This window comes from Ptychodera flava, chromosome 5 (assembly GCF_041260155.1).
Source record: "Ptychodera flava strain L36383 chromosome 5, AS_Pfla_20210202, whole genome shotgun sequence".
Taxonomy (NCBI): domain Eukaryota; kingdom Metazoa; phylum Hemichordata; class Enteropneusta; family Ptychoderidae; genus Ptychodera; species Ptychodera flava.
The window spans coordinates 13220268-13238666 of NC_091932.1; the positions used below are offsets into that span (position 1 = coordinate 13220268).

At 36.4% G+C, this 18399-nt stretch overlaps 2 protein-coding genes across 2 annotated transcripts; both read right to left on the reverse strand.

The window, feature by feature from the left end:
• Positions 1 to 328: 328 nt before the first annotated feature.
• On the reverse strand, positions 329 to 13399 carry LOC139132709 (glucose-6-phosphate isomerase-like). The gene is made up of 8 exons (XM_070698976.1): positions 13265 to 13399; positions 11962 to 12078; positions 8293 to 8346; positions 5916 to 6140; positions 5517 to 5679; positions 4906 to 4982; positions 4507 to 4635; positions 329 to 484 (listed from the first exon to the last, which is right to left on the reverse strand). Exons 1-8 carry the CDS (start codon positions 13397 to 13399, stop codon positions 329 to 331), a joined length of 1056 nt encoding a protein of 351 aa, XP_070555077.1.
• A 2322-nt stretch (positions 13400 to 15721) lies between these two features.
• LOC139132710 (uncharacterized) lies at positions 15722 to 16651 on the reverse strand. The gene has a single exon (XM_070698977.1). The coding sequence runs from the start codon at positions 16649 to 16651 to the stop codon at positions 15722 to 15724; it is 930 nt and encodes a 309-aa protein (XP_070555078.1).
• Positions 16652 to 18399: the final 1748 nt, after the last annotated feature.

Genomic DNA, 18399 nt, shown 5'->3' on the forward strand with positions numbered 1-18399 from the left:
AAACTGTGGGCTAAAGAGTCTCCTACGTGAAACGTTTGTGTAGTTCCTTAAAACTGTTTGAAAACCTGCAGGCTGTGATCCAAAGCAGAACTCCTCATTTGTATTCGATATTGGTATTCCCCATTATGGATCAAACACCAGAGACATTTGAAGTCTAACGCATTTGAAAAATATATTTGCCTTAAAAGTGAGACTAAACAAAAATGATGAAAACCATGTCAGTTGCTATGTCGGTGAATGTGGCTATAAGTCTGTTCTGTTTTCAAAACCGTGGTTTCGCTGTAGTGATGTAGCATAAAATGTGCAATATACCCTGTCTATTTATATTTTATGGTGGGACTTGGCTTGGTGCTGGGATCAAGTCTTTCCATACGCAGCATTGTAGCTGTGGATATCGCTTGTCCCGCACATTCTCGCCAGTGTGTTTTATAAGGCCTTCTCCCTCTCTTTTGAGTTTTCTTCCACTCCACCTGGCTGAGTTGTGCTGTCCGTAAAGATTGAATTTTCACCCCAACATTGTTTTACTGTAGTGTGTTAGCATAGAGTTACAAATGTTAGTAATAAGAAACCGTGAAATTCCATGAGCCAGCTCATGTCAGTGTTATTAAATAATTCTAAAACATATTTTGAAAATCAAAATGTATATCGATGACAACCTTGCAAGCACATATAATTTTATGTAACTCCTAGGTGATGTCGACACTGTCTTGATAATCTTAGTGACACCATACGAAATCAGTTATCACTCAAAGAAGTTACGGTTACGCGAATCTTCAGGATAGTACTAGTCTACGCATTACGCCAAAGATATGACAATATTTAGTGATCACAGCATCTGCCTTTCACACATGCACTATTACAGGAAGAGAATTCACACCGGTTCAAAAAACTAACCAAAACATGTGAAGGACACTAAAGACTTAATCTGTAAGCTGCAATCAATAAATACAGAATAAATCTATCCTGGTAATATTAGGCGTGGTCGTAATGTGCACAGATATGCTGCAAAATAAAGCCTGGATACAGTGGGTATGGTGCTGGACTCTGAAATAATGCCAGCCAATTCGTACGCTATCAAATCGCCAACAACAACGTACATGAAATGTAAAGTGTCAAAAATTAAATTCAGTGGAGAACATTATTAATAAATCTGTGGATGCAACATGGGCTTACCAGTCCTACCAGAAATAGCTGACATAAACATGAAAATAACATAAGATATCAACTCCGATCAAAAATTCATACTTATACAAACGTTGCACAGACAACATTTTCATGAATTACACAGGAACAGAATATCAATTCAAATAATTGTCGATGAGTGCAACACCCCGCACGAAGCATTCAGGTTCGCTTTTCTATATTCTCTCAACGAAGTCTCATACCTTGATCTTATGATTTTTTTAAAGGTAACAAGTGCAATAAGGAGAGAAGGCTTGACTTTAGAATCATTCAAAACCAAATGACACGTTCCAATACATTGTAAAGTTCTTGTCACCCAACCAACATCTTTAAAGGTTTAATGAAAGGTGAATGGCCGAGTGATGCCCAACATACAACAACATCTTTAATTTACTTTTTTTGGATACGATGCAGCAAATCTGGGAGTCGTCAAGTACTTTTCTAACATATTTTTAAAGTTTCAAAATGAGAAAATTTTCGTTAGAATTACGGCGCTAATAAGATACACTAAAGCGGCATATTTGACAATACTTCTAAGCTTTTGTGATACCCCGTTTGTTATTTCCATCAGGAACATACTTCCGATCAGATTATTCACTTTGAGTGCATTTTGATAAAGTTGATGATACCATTAGAGGAAGAGTCATGGCGAGTCACTAATCCTGGTCCGATCAAGTCAGGCATGATTTCTTCTGAATACTCTTTACCAAAACGATACCTAAATAGATAAATGACTTTGGTTATGCTTGAAGACATGTATGCTTCGAACACATTGTTATGAATGTTGGAAGGACAAGCAGCAAGGTACAAACACTAGGACTTTGTACATACTAAGTTGCATTGTGTCGACTATTAGGTTTGAAAAAATAATCAACTTACATGCAATTTTGTTTTTCACATTATATTATAGCTTTGTCAATTCCAGTGAATTTTGTGACGTCTTATCGCCACATTATAACTGATAATGTATTCCATTATTCAGCACTGCGGCCCCACAGCGAGCATAACAATACAAGTTTTTTGTGGGAAAACGAAAAAAGGACTGCGCATTTAAAAGGAGGGAAAGTATGGGAAAAACCGTGTAATACACAAAACGATAAATCTTGATAATGGTGCACAGTATTGATAATAATGTCTTACTGTACGATTTATCAATTTATCGTGTCTTGCCGCACGCACTCTTCGTCTGCTGTCTAGCTCGTGCACATGCTCAGCATACGTTGTACGCTGTAGTATGCAGTACTAGGTTGTTTACAACATGGTTCGCTTGACAGAACTTAATACGCTTGCAAACTCCTAGACGATACTGGGTTTGACACATGGCATATTATGTATGTCAGTGACCATGTAAACGATGCAAGCGTGAAAGGCTACTCGAACAAGCCATAAACGGTCAACAACGGCAGCTGTCATCAACCTTGACCGGAAGTGTCTACGGAAATTACTATGGAGCCATTCAAAGTCTCGGTCCTAGTATTGAAGGTCAGCTACAGCCAACAATGATGACGACCGTTGACTCTCCGTTGATCTAACATCTCGGCCACCTAGTTCTGATGCACTGTTTGTAATCGGAAACAACTTTCATTCATCGTTTTTTCTCCTTGTCTGTAGTTTCACCTTGCCTTGTTTACGACATCGCGACGGAGACCCTTCAGTATGTTTGTCACTGTACCTTTCAACCACCCGTTTACGTCGAGTTTTCAAGTTCGCCGAAATAAAAAAGCTCTTCTCAAGAAGCCATCGAAAATTAAATTTACAGACACAATTATTCATGAAATTTAAACATTTAAATAACATTGTTGAACTCTGTTGATATCGTTTGCGATTGAATGCTGTACTACAAGAGATATTATAATGACCGTATTGATCAGCTGATACCATGCAGCTCCCTGATCATGCTGATATGGATGCATGAACATTCTGTTTTCTTTATGTCTGGCACTTCACTGTGTCGGCTTTTTGAATGGCATGATATTGAAATGTGATGTTTCAAGTTCGATATAGACGGTAAGGATGCAATTCCTTTTCATTTCCTTCGAAAATACAGTTTTTACATTCCAAATTGAACCGTGAAATTTAACTGTGCTGCTCATTTTTTTTCGTTGAACGTGCGTATTCAGTGCAGTGCAGTGAGGAGTAAGTGTAAATGTATACAGTATACAGAGTCAGGACCGATCATACCGGACGACTCTCGCTGGCTTCAAACTCAGTTTAAATTTACTTTTTTATTCGTTTTCTACATCTACAAATTCACTAGCATTACCAAAACTATAAAATAATAGCAATAATGTACCCCCTTCAGACCCATAATGGACTCAAGCAAACTTTGCACTCCATAATGTACTCGGCTTCGCCTCGTACATTATGTCGTGCAAATTTTACTTTCCTCCATTATTGGCCGGGAGGGGGTACATTATTGCTTAATTAATCGTTGCTGAAAATTAGAGGTAAAAACATTAAAATCATAAGCCGAAAGCAATGATACAGCCCAACGGGCGAGATTATTTCAAACTTACGTAGGTAGGCTGGTATCATTGTCTTCTGTCAGTCTGTTTTCTATGTGTTTCAGAAGTTTTTTACAAATTGGCAACTGTTTTTTCCCAAACGTTTGTAAAAACATGTATCAAATAGACTGTAACAGTTTTTTCTTTTTATTGCCATTTTTCAAAAAGACATGTTACCAAATTGATAATAATGTGGCACTTCTTGAATTCTCATCATGAGAATGCACCTTATTACACAAATTAAATTTTCCATCACACTTACCCAAATTGATCGATGAAGTTAATTCCCCATACGATACTTTGTACGAAACTCTTATGTTCATACATTGCGATGAGTACACCAAGGATATACGGGGATATTGTCTGGAATACCAACGAATTAGTAGGCTTGTTCCCGTCACAGATCTGAGGAACAATGGCGGGAGGGAATTTACTGTAAAGTGTAGTTGTATTCAGTTGAATTAGAACAATAGTACTGCCCAATATACTACATCAGAGTCAAAAGTTTCACATTGACAAACTCTATACTAGAAAGACAAACAACACAGCACAGATGGACAACAAGCAAGTAGTGGTACATACAACAAAGTCAAATCCGTGGGAAAAAATATATATGGACCTCCGGTATACACAATCGAGAAGAAATGTCAGGTGTCCCGAGAATGTTATTCACATTCTGCCCCACATGTTGCACCATCCGTATATTAATTAAGTAGCTAACTATATGTAAAATACTTTCTATGAATACTTTATCTATACATTCTCAAATATTTTGTAAGTTTCTTTTTTATAGTTATCATAGTGATGCATATAGCCTTACCATTTGAGGTTGGATTTCTTTCTCAAGATCGCCTAAACGACCCTGCTTTTGTAGTGTCTCTTTAGTGATACCAACAGTGCTCCCAATCATCAGGGCTTTAGTCTGTGCAACAAAATTAGCCAGCAGCTCCTTAATGTAGAATAAAAAAGTAATTTGTAAAAAGGTGAAGATTTTTTGCTTAGCGGAATATGTATAACTTTACTTGCATTATCTTTGTTGCATATCGTAGGGAACTATCGAGGAAATTAAACCGGATTGATTAAGCAAAATGATGTACGGCGAATGGTGTAAATATTATTCGTTGTAGGCACGTTTGATTCAATCCTTATTGGTTAAACGATTTGAGTTTTTCATGGTGATTAAATTTTAAGGATAAAACGAAATTCTAAACGCTCTCACCTTATAACGTGTACCGCCGTCGTCAAGGATATTGTCTTTTACTGATACCAAGATATCACAGGGAATTAATCTAGTACCTGATATTTTATAGCGGAACACAACAACGCAAAATAAAATATCGTTAATGTTCAAAGAAGACAAAGAAAATAAGCATTAAAGTATTAAAATAGATTGAAGCATTGTCCATTGCACTACACTACTTGAGATGTAATTAATTAATCACCTTATTTTAACATTGCCTTTTTTGTGATGAATATCTACCCTTGGGTGTGTGTTTGTCAGTCAATTTTTTATAGCCCTACAAATTGTTAAATATTTAAAAAGCGAAATAGTTGAACGATGGAATTTCTGTCAGGTTGTTCTGTCAGTCTTGGATTAAGAGTTTAATCAGAATATATAACATGTAATCGTAAAAATAATTATAGACCGATGTTCTTAGCATTTAAATATCATTTGTATGCACCTTTTACAACGATAATCATATGATATGCTATATAATATCTCATTGAAGTCACAAATACCACATAATCTTAGTTACATTGAAATGATTACATTGTCGGACGTATAGCCCCACAATTCTAAGATTTTATATAACAAGTAATACGACGAACCCTGGTGAAGTAGCTGATAAAATGAATGTTGTCCATGAGTACCAGTATCTCCCCAGACCACCGGTCCAGTGAAGTAGTTGACTTTGTCACCAGTGCTGGTTACGGATTTCCCATTTGCTTCAGTGTCTATCTGCCGAACATATGCCGGGAAGTTGCGCATAATCTAATACGACAGAAACAAAATGTGGAAGTACAGAGCATTGAAATCTATTTAGCGACGGAAGATATTTTCGAATCTGTAGAAGCATTTAAAAATATGAAGAACAGAAAGGTCTGTAATATCTCGTATGTTTTAATGTATCATTTACGTCATTCTCACATGCGCGACGTTAATAGACTATTCGTATCTAGGTGACACTAAACGAATGCAACATGGTTATAGGCGAAAAATATACTTGCCTTATTGTAAGGTAAAATAGCATGGGTAGCAGCGTCGAAGATATCAGCATACCAAATGCCAATCATGGCTAGTATTACTGGGGCGTTCATTTCCAGGGGCGCTGTTCGGAAATGGTTATCCATGTAATTACCTCCAGCTAGGAAGTCTTCAAAATTATCCATACCAACATATAGAGCAAGTGACAGACCAACGGCTGACCACAAAGAGCAATACCCTCCGACTCCCTGTAGAAAATGAATAACACAGAATTTATTCTACAACACTACAGGTGTAATGTAACTTCAGTCTCCTGTCCACTGTGGATTTAAAGTTTTGTAGGAAAATATTTGAAAAAGAAATTAAACGCAAATCGCAAAACATAACAGCGATAATTATAAAATGATTATATGATATAGAGAAGGCAGGTAAGAAAGACCATGTTTTAGTAAGTACAAGGAGAAGGGAGCAAGTACGTATCGAGTCACTGGGTAAGTAAAGAGGCAGGAGTAGTAAGACAATCTTCCCTTCTGTAATACGTGATGTGATACAGTGATACGTGCCCTACTGATTACGTCATATTGCACTTCAATTCGATTATTAATTATAGTTACTCTTGTTCTGTGTTCTGATGTAAGAGCTGCAGCAGGCGTTTCCTCTGACAAAATTTTCTCTCTTTCATTGCTTATTCGCCAACTCTAATCCATCAACAATAGCTCTATAGTCAGGGTTTACATTATTCCATTCATCGATTCTATTTTCGATAGCTTGTATTTTATGTGCATTACCGCTAGAGTCGTCCCATGTCACTAGGTGTCAGCTCCTCGGCCGGCACTCTCAATCGTAACACATCTTCAGAAAGCAATGTAGAACTCACATGGTCGGGCTCTTCGCCCCCACCAAATATTTTTCTTATAAATTCCGAAGCTCCTTGACCTTTTCGTGAGGAGTGCGCTAAAAATCCACTTCCCTTTTACTTTTGACAGCCTGATATTTTCATAATACAGTCTTCCCTTCTCAATCCTAGCACCAAAAATCAAAAGATCTCGTACTGACGGATCAGTGATATTCTTCTCTTTCAAGAATTGATCAACCATTTGCTCTACAAGTTCTACTCTCTGTTCAGTTAACCGATCCACCTGTGGGCTGTCGCGCAAGCTGGCAGCCAATAATGGGTCGGCTTCTGCAAGGGCATTATTGTTGTTGTTAAAGGATGTTTTATCATAACTAAAATCAGCATCACCATCAAAATCACTCAGATAACCCCTTCCCTGGAGTTCTATATTTTCTTCCTCTCCACCGTCTGCCATATTGTGTAGGGACTCTATATTACTGCAATTATTTTTATCAACCCTAACATATATCATATTAGCAAAAAACGTACATCTCAGTTGTTGTAAGCGTTGACCAGTTGGCCGACTACATTGAAAGAACCAGTGTTGCGTATCATCGCGGTTATAAATTAATAGGGATGATTGATATGGTTCTGAATATAACTAAATGAATTCTTGTAAGTTCTGCTGTCATAGCAGCTATTCCAACAGTTGCGGTACTGATAGCCTTAACACCTATACCAAGTGTTGTTATTGAATTGTACAAGGAAAAACAGGGGTAGCAAAGAGACGCAAGAAGTATAAACACTACTATGTTCAATACAAACTATTGCTTACTGAAATACAAAAAAGAGCCACGACAGTCGCTGCCCAAGATCTGATTCAGAAAATATTTCATCAGGCACTAGAAATTCAAAAAAGAAAGGATTTAGTCCTCTTCTAAAACGATACATAAAACATTACGGACTGAATGGTTATGAAAATTGATTCATAAAACGTCACAAAAGCGGTCTATTGTACGTGCGCGTGAGTTCGTATACAGGCTAGTAGTAGCAGCTCAGTCAGCAAAACTGATCTACAGAGGGTAGTTTGTTTCGGGAAGAAGAGGGGTTTTTGGTAGTATCACAGAAGGGAAGATTGTCTTTACTACTGGCAGGTAAGTTAAAAAGGGATGGTGTTAGTAAATAGTGCAGTAGGCAAATATTTATGAAGATGAGTAAGCACGGGAGGTAAGTAGTAAGAAAATGTAAGCAAGAATGCCAGAAAGTAAGTGAGTGAGTAACTAAGTAGTAAGTAAGTACGTTAAGAAATAATATATGCAAGGTTTCTCTGTGTTGTTGACAGGACTCTTAACAATTTGGTAGTTTCCACGTTTAAAATTCACAGGCGTTTGTATTCCATTTTAGGTTAAACACATAAAATGCTTTGAACCATGAACGAAAGCTTTACAAGATCTGTAGAAATGAACATTGGCAAGAGGCTTTCATCATTGATATATTGAACAAGTTAATGGATGTTGTATATTGTAAATATTAATGTTTCAGGCAGTCTAATAATAATTACTTACTTCAGGAACGGCAAAAATATTTCCTCTGTCAATTCCAAATGCTACTGCTTCTTCCTAGATGGATAAAAATGGGGAACATGGGTAAAAGAACTTTAAGTCTTACTTGTATCAGATCTCATTTTCCCCAGATATCGACAAAGAAATAACAGAAAAAAGGTAACCAGTATCTAACGCATATGAATTTCGTAAACATACTATTTTAACTTACAGAGGTTGCATCGCCATTAGTATTTAGCAAACTATAGCATGTTGTTATATCTTAGTTTAAACGTTGGAATCAAATGTAAAATTTGGATGGTCGCTACTTCGATTCAGCTTGGAATTTCTTTGTTCTGAGAGAGCGTGCAAGCAATGTCACTTCATATCTATTGTTTATTTGTACAAGGTTTTAGCGCAGAAAAGATATCGGTTATGTTGTAAGGGTATCACATTTTGACAACTCTCGTCGACGCTACAACATGCTCAATATCTGTCATTTATTATTATGGGTTGTCATTCTTGGTATCTTAATGGCTGCTTTACAGGACTTAAAAGTCGGCGTGCACGTGTTTTTAGAAATATGCAAATGGTCTTATTCGAAATTAAACATTACCTGCCAGGTGCATCGTCACTAAGCTGTGCGGAGCAAAAGATAGGACGCCTAATATAATAAACATGGCGTATATATATATATATATATATATATATATATATATATTCGCTCATGGTGAGTCCATGTTTTCAATCCTCAACAATGTGTAACCGTACTCTCTGTGCCCAAGTTAAGAGGTTGCCATAAAGCCATTATGGTGATAACCGGGAGGGCACATTGTATACATTTTGTGTATTTCGCTCACTGCTTTAATAGTAGTTAGAGCACTCTGAGATTGTTTGGGCAGCCTCTTGCGTAATATAAGGGGCGTTCACTGTTGGCACTATGCTTCGCTCATGGTATGTATTGCCGTTGGAGCACTCTGGTGAGTCCATGTTTTCAATCCTCAACAATGTGTAACCGTACTCTCTGTGCCCAAGTTCAGAGGTTGCCATACAGTCATTATGGTGATAACCGGGAGGGCACATTGTATACATTTTGTATATATATATATATATATATATATTAGATATATATATATATATATATATATATATATATATATATATATATATATATATATATATATTTTTTTTTTTTTTTTTTTTTTTTTTTTTTTTTTCAGGCATCCTGTAATCCTGAGACTTAAGGGAGAGGATTCCTACATTCTTATATATGATTGGGACGTACCGTTCTATTTATAGGTGGTGTCAAAAGTTTAGAAATATTTGTTTTAGAGGCGATATTTTGAAGCCAACTCAGAGCGTTTGTTTAACAGTGTGGATTTGTCAGAATTGATAATGTGCAGCTTTCATGATATACAAAGATTACACCGATTGCTTATATTAGAGTACCTCGATGCTTTGTCAATGATTGACAACGAAATGTCAAAGAAGAGAGAGAGAGAGAGAGAGAGAGAGAGAGAGAGAGAGAGAGAGAAACACACACACACACACACACACACACACACACATATATATATATATATATATATATATATATATATATATATATATAATGAACGATATTTAGTGTGTTATGTCGCATCATCACACATAAACATTGCATACTAATTGCCCTTACCTGATAGTTTTAGTATGTGTCAACGCGATTTTAGTGAGTATTAATGTAGGATGAATGTTAGTTAATTTTTCATAGGAGAGGTAGGACAATTTGCGGGTAATGCACGCTGTATTCATTAAAATTCATTATATCGTAGCTTTTTAAATACCAGTGAATTTTGTTACGTCATACCCCCTGATTTTTACTGATAATGTATCCCACTATCCAGCATTGTGGCCCCTCAGGTTTTTGTTTGTAAACGAATAAAGGTGTGAGTAATTAAAAGGAGGGAAATTATGGGTAAACATGGAATACATTTAAACGAAAATTCTTGATAATGGTTAACAATGTCAATAATAATGCCTTTCTGTGCGATTTATCAAAAACGTGAACGCGCCTGTGGGGGGGGGAGAATACTCTAGGGGCCATGATGAAAATTTTGAGCAAAGAGGCCGAACTATAAAAAATCTACACTAACCACTGTATCTGAGCCACGGCTTGTGAACTCCTAGGTGATGCTGGGTTTTACACACGGCATATTATCCACGTTAGTGGCCATGTAAACGAGGCAAGCGTTAAAAGCCACTCTAACCAGCCATCAACAGGCCAATGGCAGCTGTCATCAACCTTGTCCGGTAGCGTCTACGGAAATGACTACGGAGCCATTCAAAGTCTCTTTCCAAGGTCAGCTACGACCATCAATCATGATGACCGTGGGCTCTCCGTTGATCTAACATCTCGACAACCTATTTCTGATGCACCGGTTGTAAAAAGGCGACAAATATCATTATCTGTTTCAATAAGTTCCCGACAAAGCCTCTCTAGTATGATTGTGAACTGTAGCTTTCAAGCACCCGTTTACGTCGAGTATTCCCGCTCGCCAAAATTCACTAGCTCTCCTCAGGAAGCCATGGAAAATCAAAGTTATTGACGCAATTATAAATGAAATTTAAACATTTAAACAAAATTGCAGAATTTTGTTGATATTGTTTGTAATTAAATGTTGTGCTATTAGCGAATACACTGTCTTTTTGTCTGTGATACTGATCGCATCGATCAGCTGGTTATGAAAAAAAATCACAGGCATGAAAAAAAAAAATACAGGCATGAAATAAAAATTACAGGCATGAAAAAACATTACAGGCATTAAAAAAAAATTACTGGTATGAAAAAACATTACAGGCTTAAAAAAAAATACAGGCATGAAAAAACATTACAGGCATGAAAAAAAAATTACAGGCATGAAAAAACATTACAGGCATTAAAAAAAAATTACAGGCTTGAAAAAAAAATTACTGCTATGAAAAAAAATTACAGGTATGAAATAAAAATTACAGGTATGAACAAAAATTACATGTATGAAAAAAAAATGCAGGTATGAAAAAACAATTACAGGTATGAAATAAAAATCACAAGTATGAAATAAAAAAATACACCTGTGGCCTCATTAAGCCTCCGTACATTTCACGTGTTTTGAGCTCTTTGAATGATATGATATTGAAATTTATGTTTCTAGCTGGATATAGACGGTAGGGATGTAATTACTTTTCAATTCCTTCGGAAATACATAGTTTTTATTTCCAAATCGAACCATGAATGTACTGCTTATTTTTTGTGCGTTGAACGTGCTTGCACAGTGCAGTGAATATGGAGTGTGTGTGTAAATGTATACAGTATAGAGATTCAGGGCCGATCTTGGCCGGGCGATGCTCACGGGATTCAAACTCACTTTACATTTTCCTTTTTCATTCGTTTTCTACATCTGCAAATTCACTGGCATTGCCAAAACTACAAAACAATAGCAATATTGTACCCCCTTCCGGCCCATAATGGGCTCAAGCAAACTGTTCACCCCATAATATGACCAGCTTCGCCTCGTACATTATGTCGTGCAAAGTTCGCTTTCGTCCAGTATGAGCCGGGAGGGGGTACATTATTGCTGAATTATACGTCTGTTTGATCTAGCAAGGACTGCTATATAATGATATTCGTATGATAGTCTATTTCATGGTAAGAAAAGATATAATGAAATGTACCACGTTACGTGTTACTGCTACAAAATGCTTCTTGGATGCACTGTTGTCCTGAGTTATCGTTGTAAACCACATCTTCAATAATGATGCATTTGAAATTGTTTCCTTCGTTGTGAAAGTCTGCAAAGTCACAGTACAATTCATTGAAACTTCTTGACTTGATCCGATGCATCCATGAAACGTTACTTGCTAAATTTGTAGTCAATTTTTTTCGTACACGATGAAAATTAAGCCGGCAAGTTGTTAGACTTTTTAATATTTAATAAAACTTTATCAATTATCGCAATAGCTTCAATGTTACCAGCTTTAAGGATGTTTTATGTTAAACACACTTACTTGATGAATAAATCCCAACATAGTATCTTTTTGAGGGCAAAAGAATAATGTACACTTGACCAAGCTATGTAACCCAGGGGCTAAAGTCGTAGTCAATTTGTTTCGAAATGTACATGATGAAAATTAAGCCGGAAAGATGTTAGACTTTGTAATATTTAATAAAACTTTATCAATTATCGCAATAGCTTCAATGTTACTAGTTTTAAGGATGTTTTATGACAAACACACTTACTTGATGAATAAATCCCAACATTGTATCATTTTGAGGGCAAAAGAATAATGTACACTTGACCAAGCTATGTAACCCAGGGGTCATATCAATTTTGTATTCATAGTTTCTTAAACTTTGTTTTCAGTCATCGTAGTGTAGAATTGCAAATATGCACTGGTCAAAGTGAATACAGCCGTTTTCGGAATTTGGACTGTGTAACATTATATTCGCTATTAACAGTTTTTATATATTCTAAGATATGCTGCATTCACAGCTATTGATCGAAATTATTTTTATCATTGAACAATTCTGTTTTGAGGACGAGTGAATTTTTAAATCATACGGTAACCCCGTTTCTTATTCCACTTCAGCCATATATTCTGTATCTGCAAACTAATGTATTTGTAATTCTGGATACAGTAATATAGTGTTCTAGGAGGAAAAAAGTAGTAAAATGCGTCAAAAAATAATGTGAGCCCACTGGCACTATGACAATTATTCCGTTCTTTCGACTTTTGTATCCAAATTTCGAATTTCGCCAGCGAAACCACGAAATGAAATTTGAAAATAACATAATATTGTAATGGCGTTTATCATATCACCTTTGAAACAAACCTGGAAACCGACTGTGTTAATCCGGAATCACTTCAAAACTTTATTGACACAATCATCTTCTCTTTCTTTCTTTAGTATTTCTCTTAATAATTTTAAAATTACATTTTATGATGCCTGTGATCAATAAAGTTAGATTAACTTCACCTGTGACACGATGACGAATAGTGTTGAATCAGCTTTAACTTCTTTGAGTGTATCTGCGATTTCAAAATCATCAATTTCGGATATGAAGTGTATTTTTATGCTACCAGCGTAAGCTTTCAGAGCCTCCGTTGCCATCAAAGAACCCTGCGAACAACAATTCAAAAGTATCAGATAATTATAAAGATAGCAACAAAGACAGGCATGCACAATTAGGCCGACATATTTTGACTGTTTTAAGAAAAACTTACCACTTACGTTGACAGATGAATTTACAACTTCATTAATTTGTCTGTGCATTTGTAACACTTACATGTAAATGTTCCGAGCCAACGAAAAGATAAACAACGATATAATAATCTCTTGCACATAAAAAAAACTAATTTTAGTAGCTCACTCACAAGTCCTGATCCACCAATACCGATATGGACAATATCAGAGATACATTTTCCGGTATATCCCTTCCATTCGCCACTTCTGACAGCCTGCAAATAAAATACATCTTTACCTTGCATCGTCGTGAACAAACAAACAAACACACCAGCTTGATTCGGAAAAAACGCTAACCGCTATCTACTGATTTAGTTATAACGAAATAGCGAGCAAACTGGGTACATACATACATATGTAAATTAAAAAGACCACGTTGTCGCTTTCACTCTCGCAAATAATGAATAAATAAATAAATTATATACATACATAATATATATATATATATATATATATATATATATATATATATATATATATATATATATATATATATATATATATATATATATACATACATGATGATTTGATGATTATTTCACTATATTTGTTCTGTTCAACAGCTACCGTTTCTTGATCTACTCACTAGAACATGCCTAAGTGCCAAGTATTGAGCTTCCCAGCAAAATATGTATGCTTGTAAAATGCCAGGTTATTGTTGATATTTGATTTTTGGTCCGGACTAAAATTAAGTTGTTAACAATAATATTGCTGGTAGTGCATATATTGACTGTGGTGACAAGCTGAATAATTGGCCTATCAACATGATGTAGGGAGTAGAACAAGAAAGTGTAGGTGACACACAGAACAAAAGTACTGAAAATATTATCAAAAGTTAAAGCTAATGTGCCTTTAAACAAACGCAATGCGTTGGTTTCAAAATGTCGCCACCAAGAGTATTTGTGAAATTTTAACACCACCAGCATATAGAGTGGTACGTCCCGAACATATACATGACAGATGACAGTGTCGAGATAAAAATTCTTTAACTTCTTCTGTCTGAAGATTGCAGGATTCATGAGAGTTAAGTAACAGATATCATTAATTTATACTTTAAGTATATATATATATATATATATATATATATATATATATATATATATATATATATATATATATATATATATATATATATATATAATCCCATGGTATTTTTCTCTGTTTAACGTCATCGTATACTAGTGTTTTTCGCGGAGCTGTAAAACTTCGAGCCGAATGCGAGTTCTGCGGCTCGTCAAACAGAGAAAAATTCCATGGGATTATATATTTATCACATGAACAGTCTTCTTAGTTTTCTTTGATGTGGATGGAACACTTTTTGTAACAAATTGCATGATTTTTATCGCGATTTTGTGTTTTATTTACGCGGATTACTTACATTTTATGAGTAAAGCGGCCCGTCACCCAGGAGATGTGCAAATGTTTACAGGTATACTTTTATTCATAAGGCCTGTGGGTGAGCCACAATGGAAGGGGGTTCGTTTCACAGCAATGAGTGGGTGACGATACAAGACAATGACACCTAGTTGAACTGTAACTGGGAACGCACGTTTATTGACTGCAGTACTGTTACCAATTCCGGACACCTGGTACCACCACTATTTCGTGGTTCAAGATGGCCCCATTGCCTTTGTCATCATCTATATGTTCCTTGGACCTGGTAAATTTCATAGTTTACCTTGAATGATAACGATTATTGGACCTGATTTGATGTCTATTACATGTGCACGGTCTCTCGCTCACTCTCTGACTGCCCAAAAATACATGGCATGCATACTTATATAGGCTCGGTAGGACAAAACAATTTCAGCGGGCTGCGTTGTGATTGGCTAGAATGGCCTGGTCCATAAAGTTGTGACAGTTTCCCACAGGAACGCGTGTAATACTATAACACAACTGGTTTGAACTTGGAATGACTGAATAACAATGTAAACAATAATAATAACATATTGCAATAAAATATAAATCAATAATATAATTCACGACATACTCCCGGCCGCGAGAAAGAACTCCAAGATTATTGATTCTTTATTTTTAGCGATCATGGAAATATAACTGCAATGTTAATAACACGAACACAATAATATCTGTATTCAATGTTCACTGAAAACTTGAGTTCACTCAATGAGTTCAAAATTCAACTTCCTTTCTGTTAAGAGTTTATAAATGATCATTCAAGAGTTGCGAAAATCAACAAGTCCAATGTTTGATTTTCTGCATGGCTACGTCTGCAGCCTTGCGCGTCGGACGAGCGCGTTCAGTTTGTGTAGCTTCATCCGTGTCCTGTGGTTGCCTTGCGTTATCATCGATGGGGGGATTCCCTACTGGACGTGACGTCAGATCAGCTGTCGACGGGATTCCGCTAGTCTCCAAGGGATACAACTTTGTGACTGGGCGGTTTGTTTTTCCCAGTTTGGTCTTGATTTCAACGGTGCGTACGATTCCGTCTTCACCGGGTAGTAGACGTGTAACTCTAGCTAAATGCCAGTTCACGCGTTTGTCCACGTCGCTGTTGATCAGTACGACATCACCAACTTTCACAGTATTATGTTTGGTACCGTCCGTCGTATATAAGTGTCGTTCTCTTAGAGCGGTTAAGTATTCCGTGGACCATCGTTTCCAAAATGTGCGTAGAAGCGATGATAAATGTGCACAACGACGGTTGAGATTGCGAACATTCGGAGTATATTCCGTGGGGTCGCTAGGAGGCGCGTAAGGCAGTCCGGAAATGTTCCTTCCGTTGACTAGTTGTGACGGAGTTAGCGGTGTTAGATCATCAACGTGAGATGATACATAAGTCAATGGACGATCATTTATAGAGGCTTCCACTTCTGCGAGTAGAGTTTCCAACTCGATGAATGTTACACATGATTTCCCAAGCACTTTCTCTATGGAGGTTTTGGTGATTCCTATCATACGCTCGTAAAATCCTCCAAACCATTGAGCGCGTTTCGGGATAAATTTCCATGTGGTGCGGCGATCTGCTAACAGAGTCTGTACTTCCGGGTTAGTCACGATTTCCTTCAGTTTATCTGCCGCTGATATGAACGTCGTTGCATTATCGGAGATAAGTGTAGAAGGAGTTGAACGACGGGCTGCAAATCGGCGAAATGCGAGCATAAACGATGAAGCGGTCAGGTCAGGAACTAACTCCAGATGTACGTACAGCGCGAGTCACTGCGCAAGTGAATAGGCATACATAAGCCTTAGATGTATTGCTAGTGTTTGGGTTTCGGGCGTAGAGAGCGCCGGTGTAATCGATGCCGGTTACATTGAAAGGCGGCACTTCGATCACGCGAAATTTAGGTAGAGGCGCAGTGAGAGGTTTGCAATATGCATGTCCGTCGACTCTCTTGCATTAGTCCGTGGGCTAGAGGGGGTCTACGTGCACCCCCCCCCCACAGGATAACAAACCTGTATTTTTCAGAACTCTTGGGATCCCTAGAATACGAAATGGAATTTTAACAGAAAAAATATAGGGACGCAATAGCTGTTATGGTCATGTTTTGAAGGGTACCGCAAAATCACGATTTTCCAAGCCAAATGCATTTTCGTCAAATCTGTCTTCTTGTAAGTCATGTGCTGAGCTCATTTTTGAACATAACCTCACTTGTTTGGTATCATAAGAAAGGGAATTTATTCCTCTTTAAGATGACATATTGCATTATGCAATATCTTCTACAGTTTTTGTCAAATATAACCAAAACTTACCCCTTACCCAAAAATTTAACATCACAAATTACAGAAAATCTCAAATTCTACCAATTTTTTAGCTAGGCATAATAAAAATGCAATGCTTTGTCTGAAATCTGTTTTATTTGATACAGGGACATGTCAGAATTATGAAATAGACTTTTAACAGAAAAAATATTGGGAATCTACAGCTGTAACAGTCATATTTTGAAGGGTACCGCAACATAATAGTGTTGCAGATTTGCATGCATTTTTGTTAAAACTGTCTTCTTATAACTTATCTGCTGAGCTTGTTGTTGAATATAACCTGGCTTGTCAGCTATCATTAGAAAGATAATTTACTAATCTTTAGAATGACATATTGTAACATGCAATATCTTCTATAGTTTTCATGATATATAACCAAAACTTACCCCTTACCCCAAAGTTTACATTGAAAATTTCAGTCATAGCTAAAACCAAATTCTACCATTTTTTTAGCTTGACACAAAAAATCTGGCCGTTTTTGCTATTAAATCTATTTTATTTGGTACAGGGACATGTCAGAATTATGAAATAGACTTTTAACAGAAAAAATATTGGGAATCTACAGCTGTAACAGTCATATTTTGAAGGGTACCGCAAAATAATAGTGTTGCAGATTTGCATGCATTTTTGTTAAAAATGTCTTCCTATAAGTTATCTGCTGAGCTTGTTGTTGAATATAACCTGGCTTGTTAGGTATCATTAGAAAGATAATTTACTAATCTTTAGAATGACATATTGTAACATGCAATATCTTCTATAGTTTTCATGATATATAACCAAAACTTACCCCTTACCCCAAAGTTTACATTGAAAATTTCAGTCATAGCTAAAACCAAATTCTACCATTTTTTTACCTAGACATGTAAAATCTGGCCGTTTTTGCTATTAAATCTATTTTATTTGGTACAGGAACATGTAATAAATATGAAATAGACTTTTAACAGAAAGAATATTGGGATTCTATGGCTGTAACAGGCATATTCTGTGGAGTACTGCAAAATCACAGCAGTGCAGACTCATATGTGTTTTGTTAACTTTGTCCCATTGTAGGTCATTTGCTGCGCTAATTTTATTACATAACCATGTTTATTTGGTACCATTGAAAAGCTAATTTACTACTTTTTAAAATGACATATTGTTATATGCCA

What these genes read in the sequence shown, in the direction of transcription:
- LOC139132709 (XM_070698976.1), bottom strand. Translation starts at nt 13,399, where the DNA reads ATGGCAACGGAGGCTCTGAAAGCTTACGCTGGTAGCATAAAAATACAC. An exon ending in TAGCAGTAACACGTAACGTG is followed by an intron (nt 8,347 to 11,961) that starts GTACATTTCATT and finishes TTATCCATCTAG; the next exon opens with GAAGAAGCAGTAGCATTTGG. An exon ending in ACGGCGGTACACGTTATAAG is followed by an intron (nt 4,636 to 4,905) that starts GTGAGAGCGTTT and finishes TTCTACATTAAG; the next exon opens with GAGCTGCTGGCTAATTTTGT.
- LOC139132710 (XM_070698977.1), bottom strand. Translation starts at nt 16,651, where the DNA reads ATGCTCGCATTTCGCCGATTTGCAGCCCGTCGTTCAACTCCTTCTACA.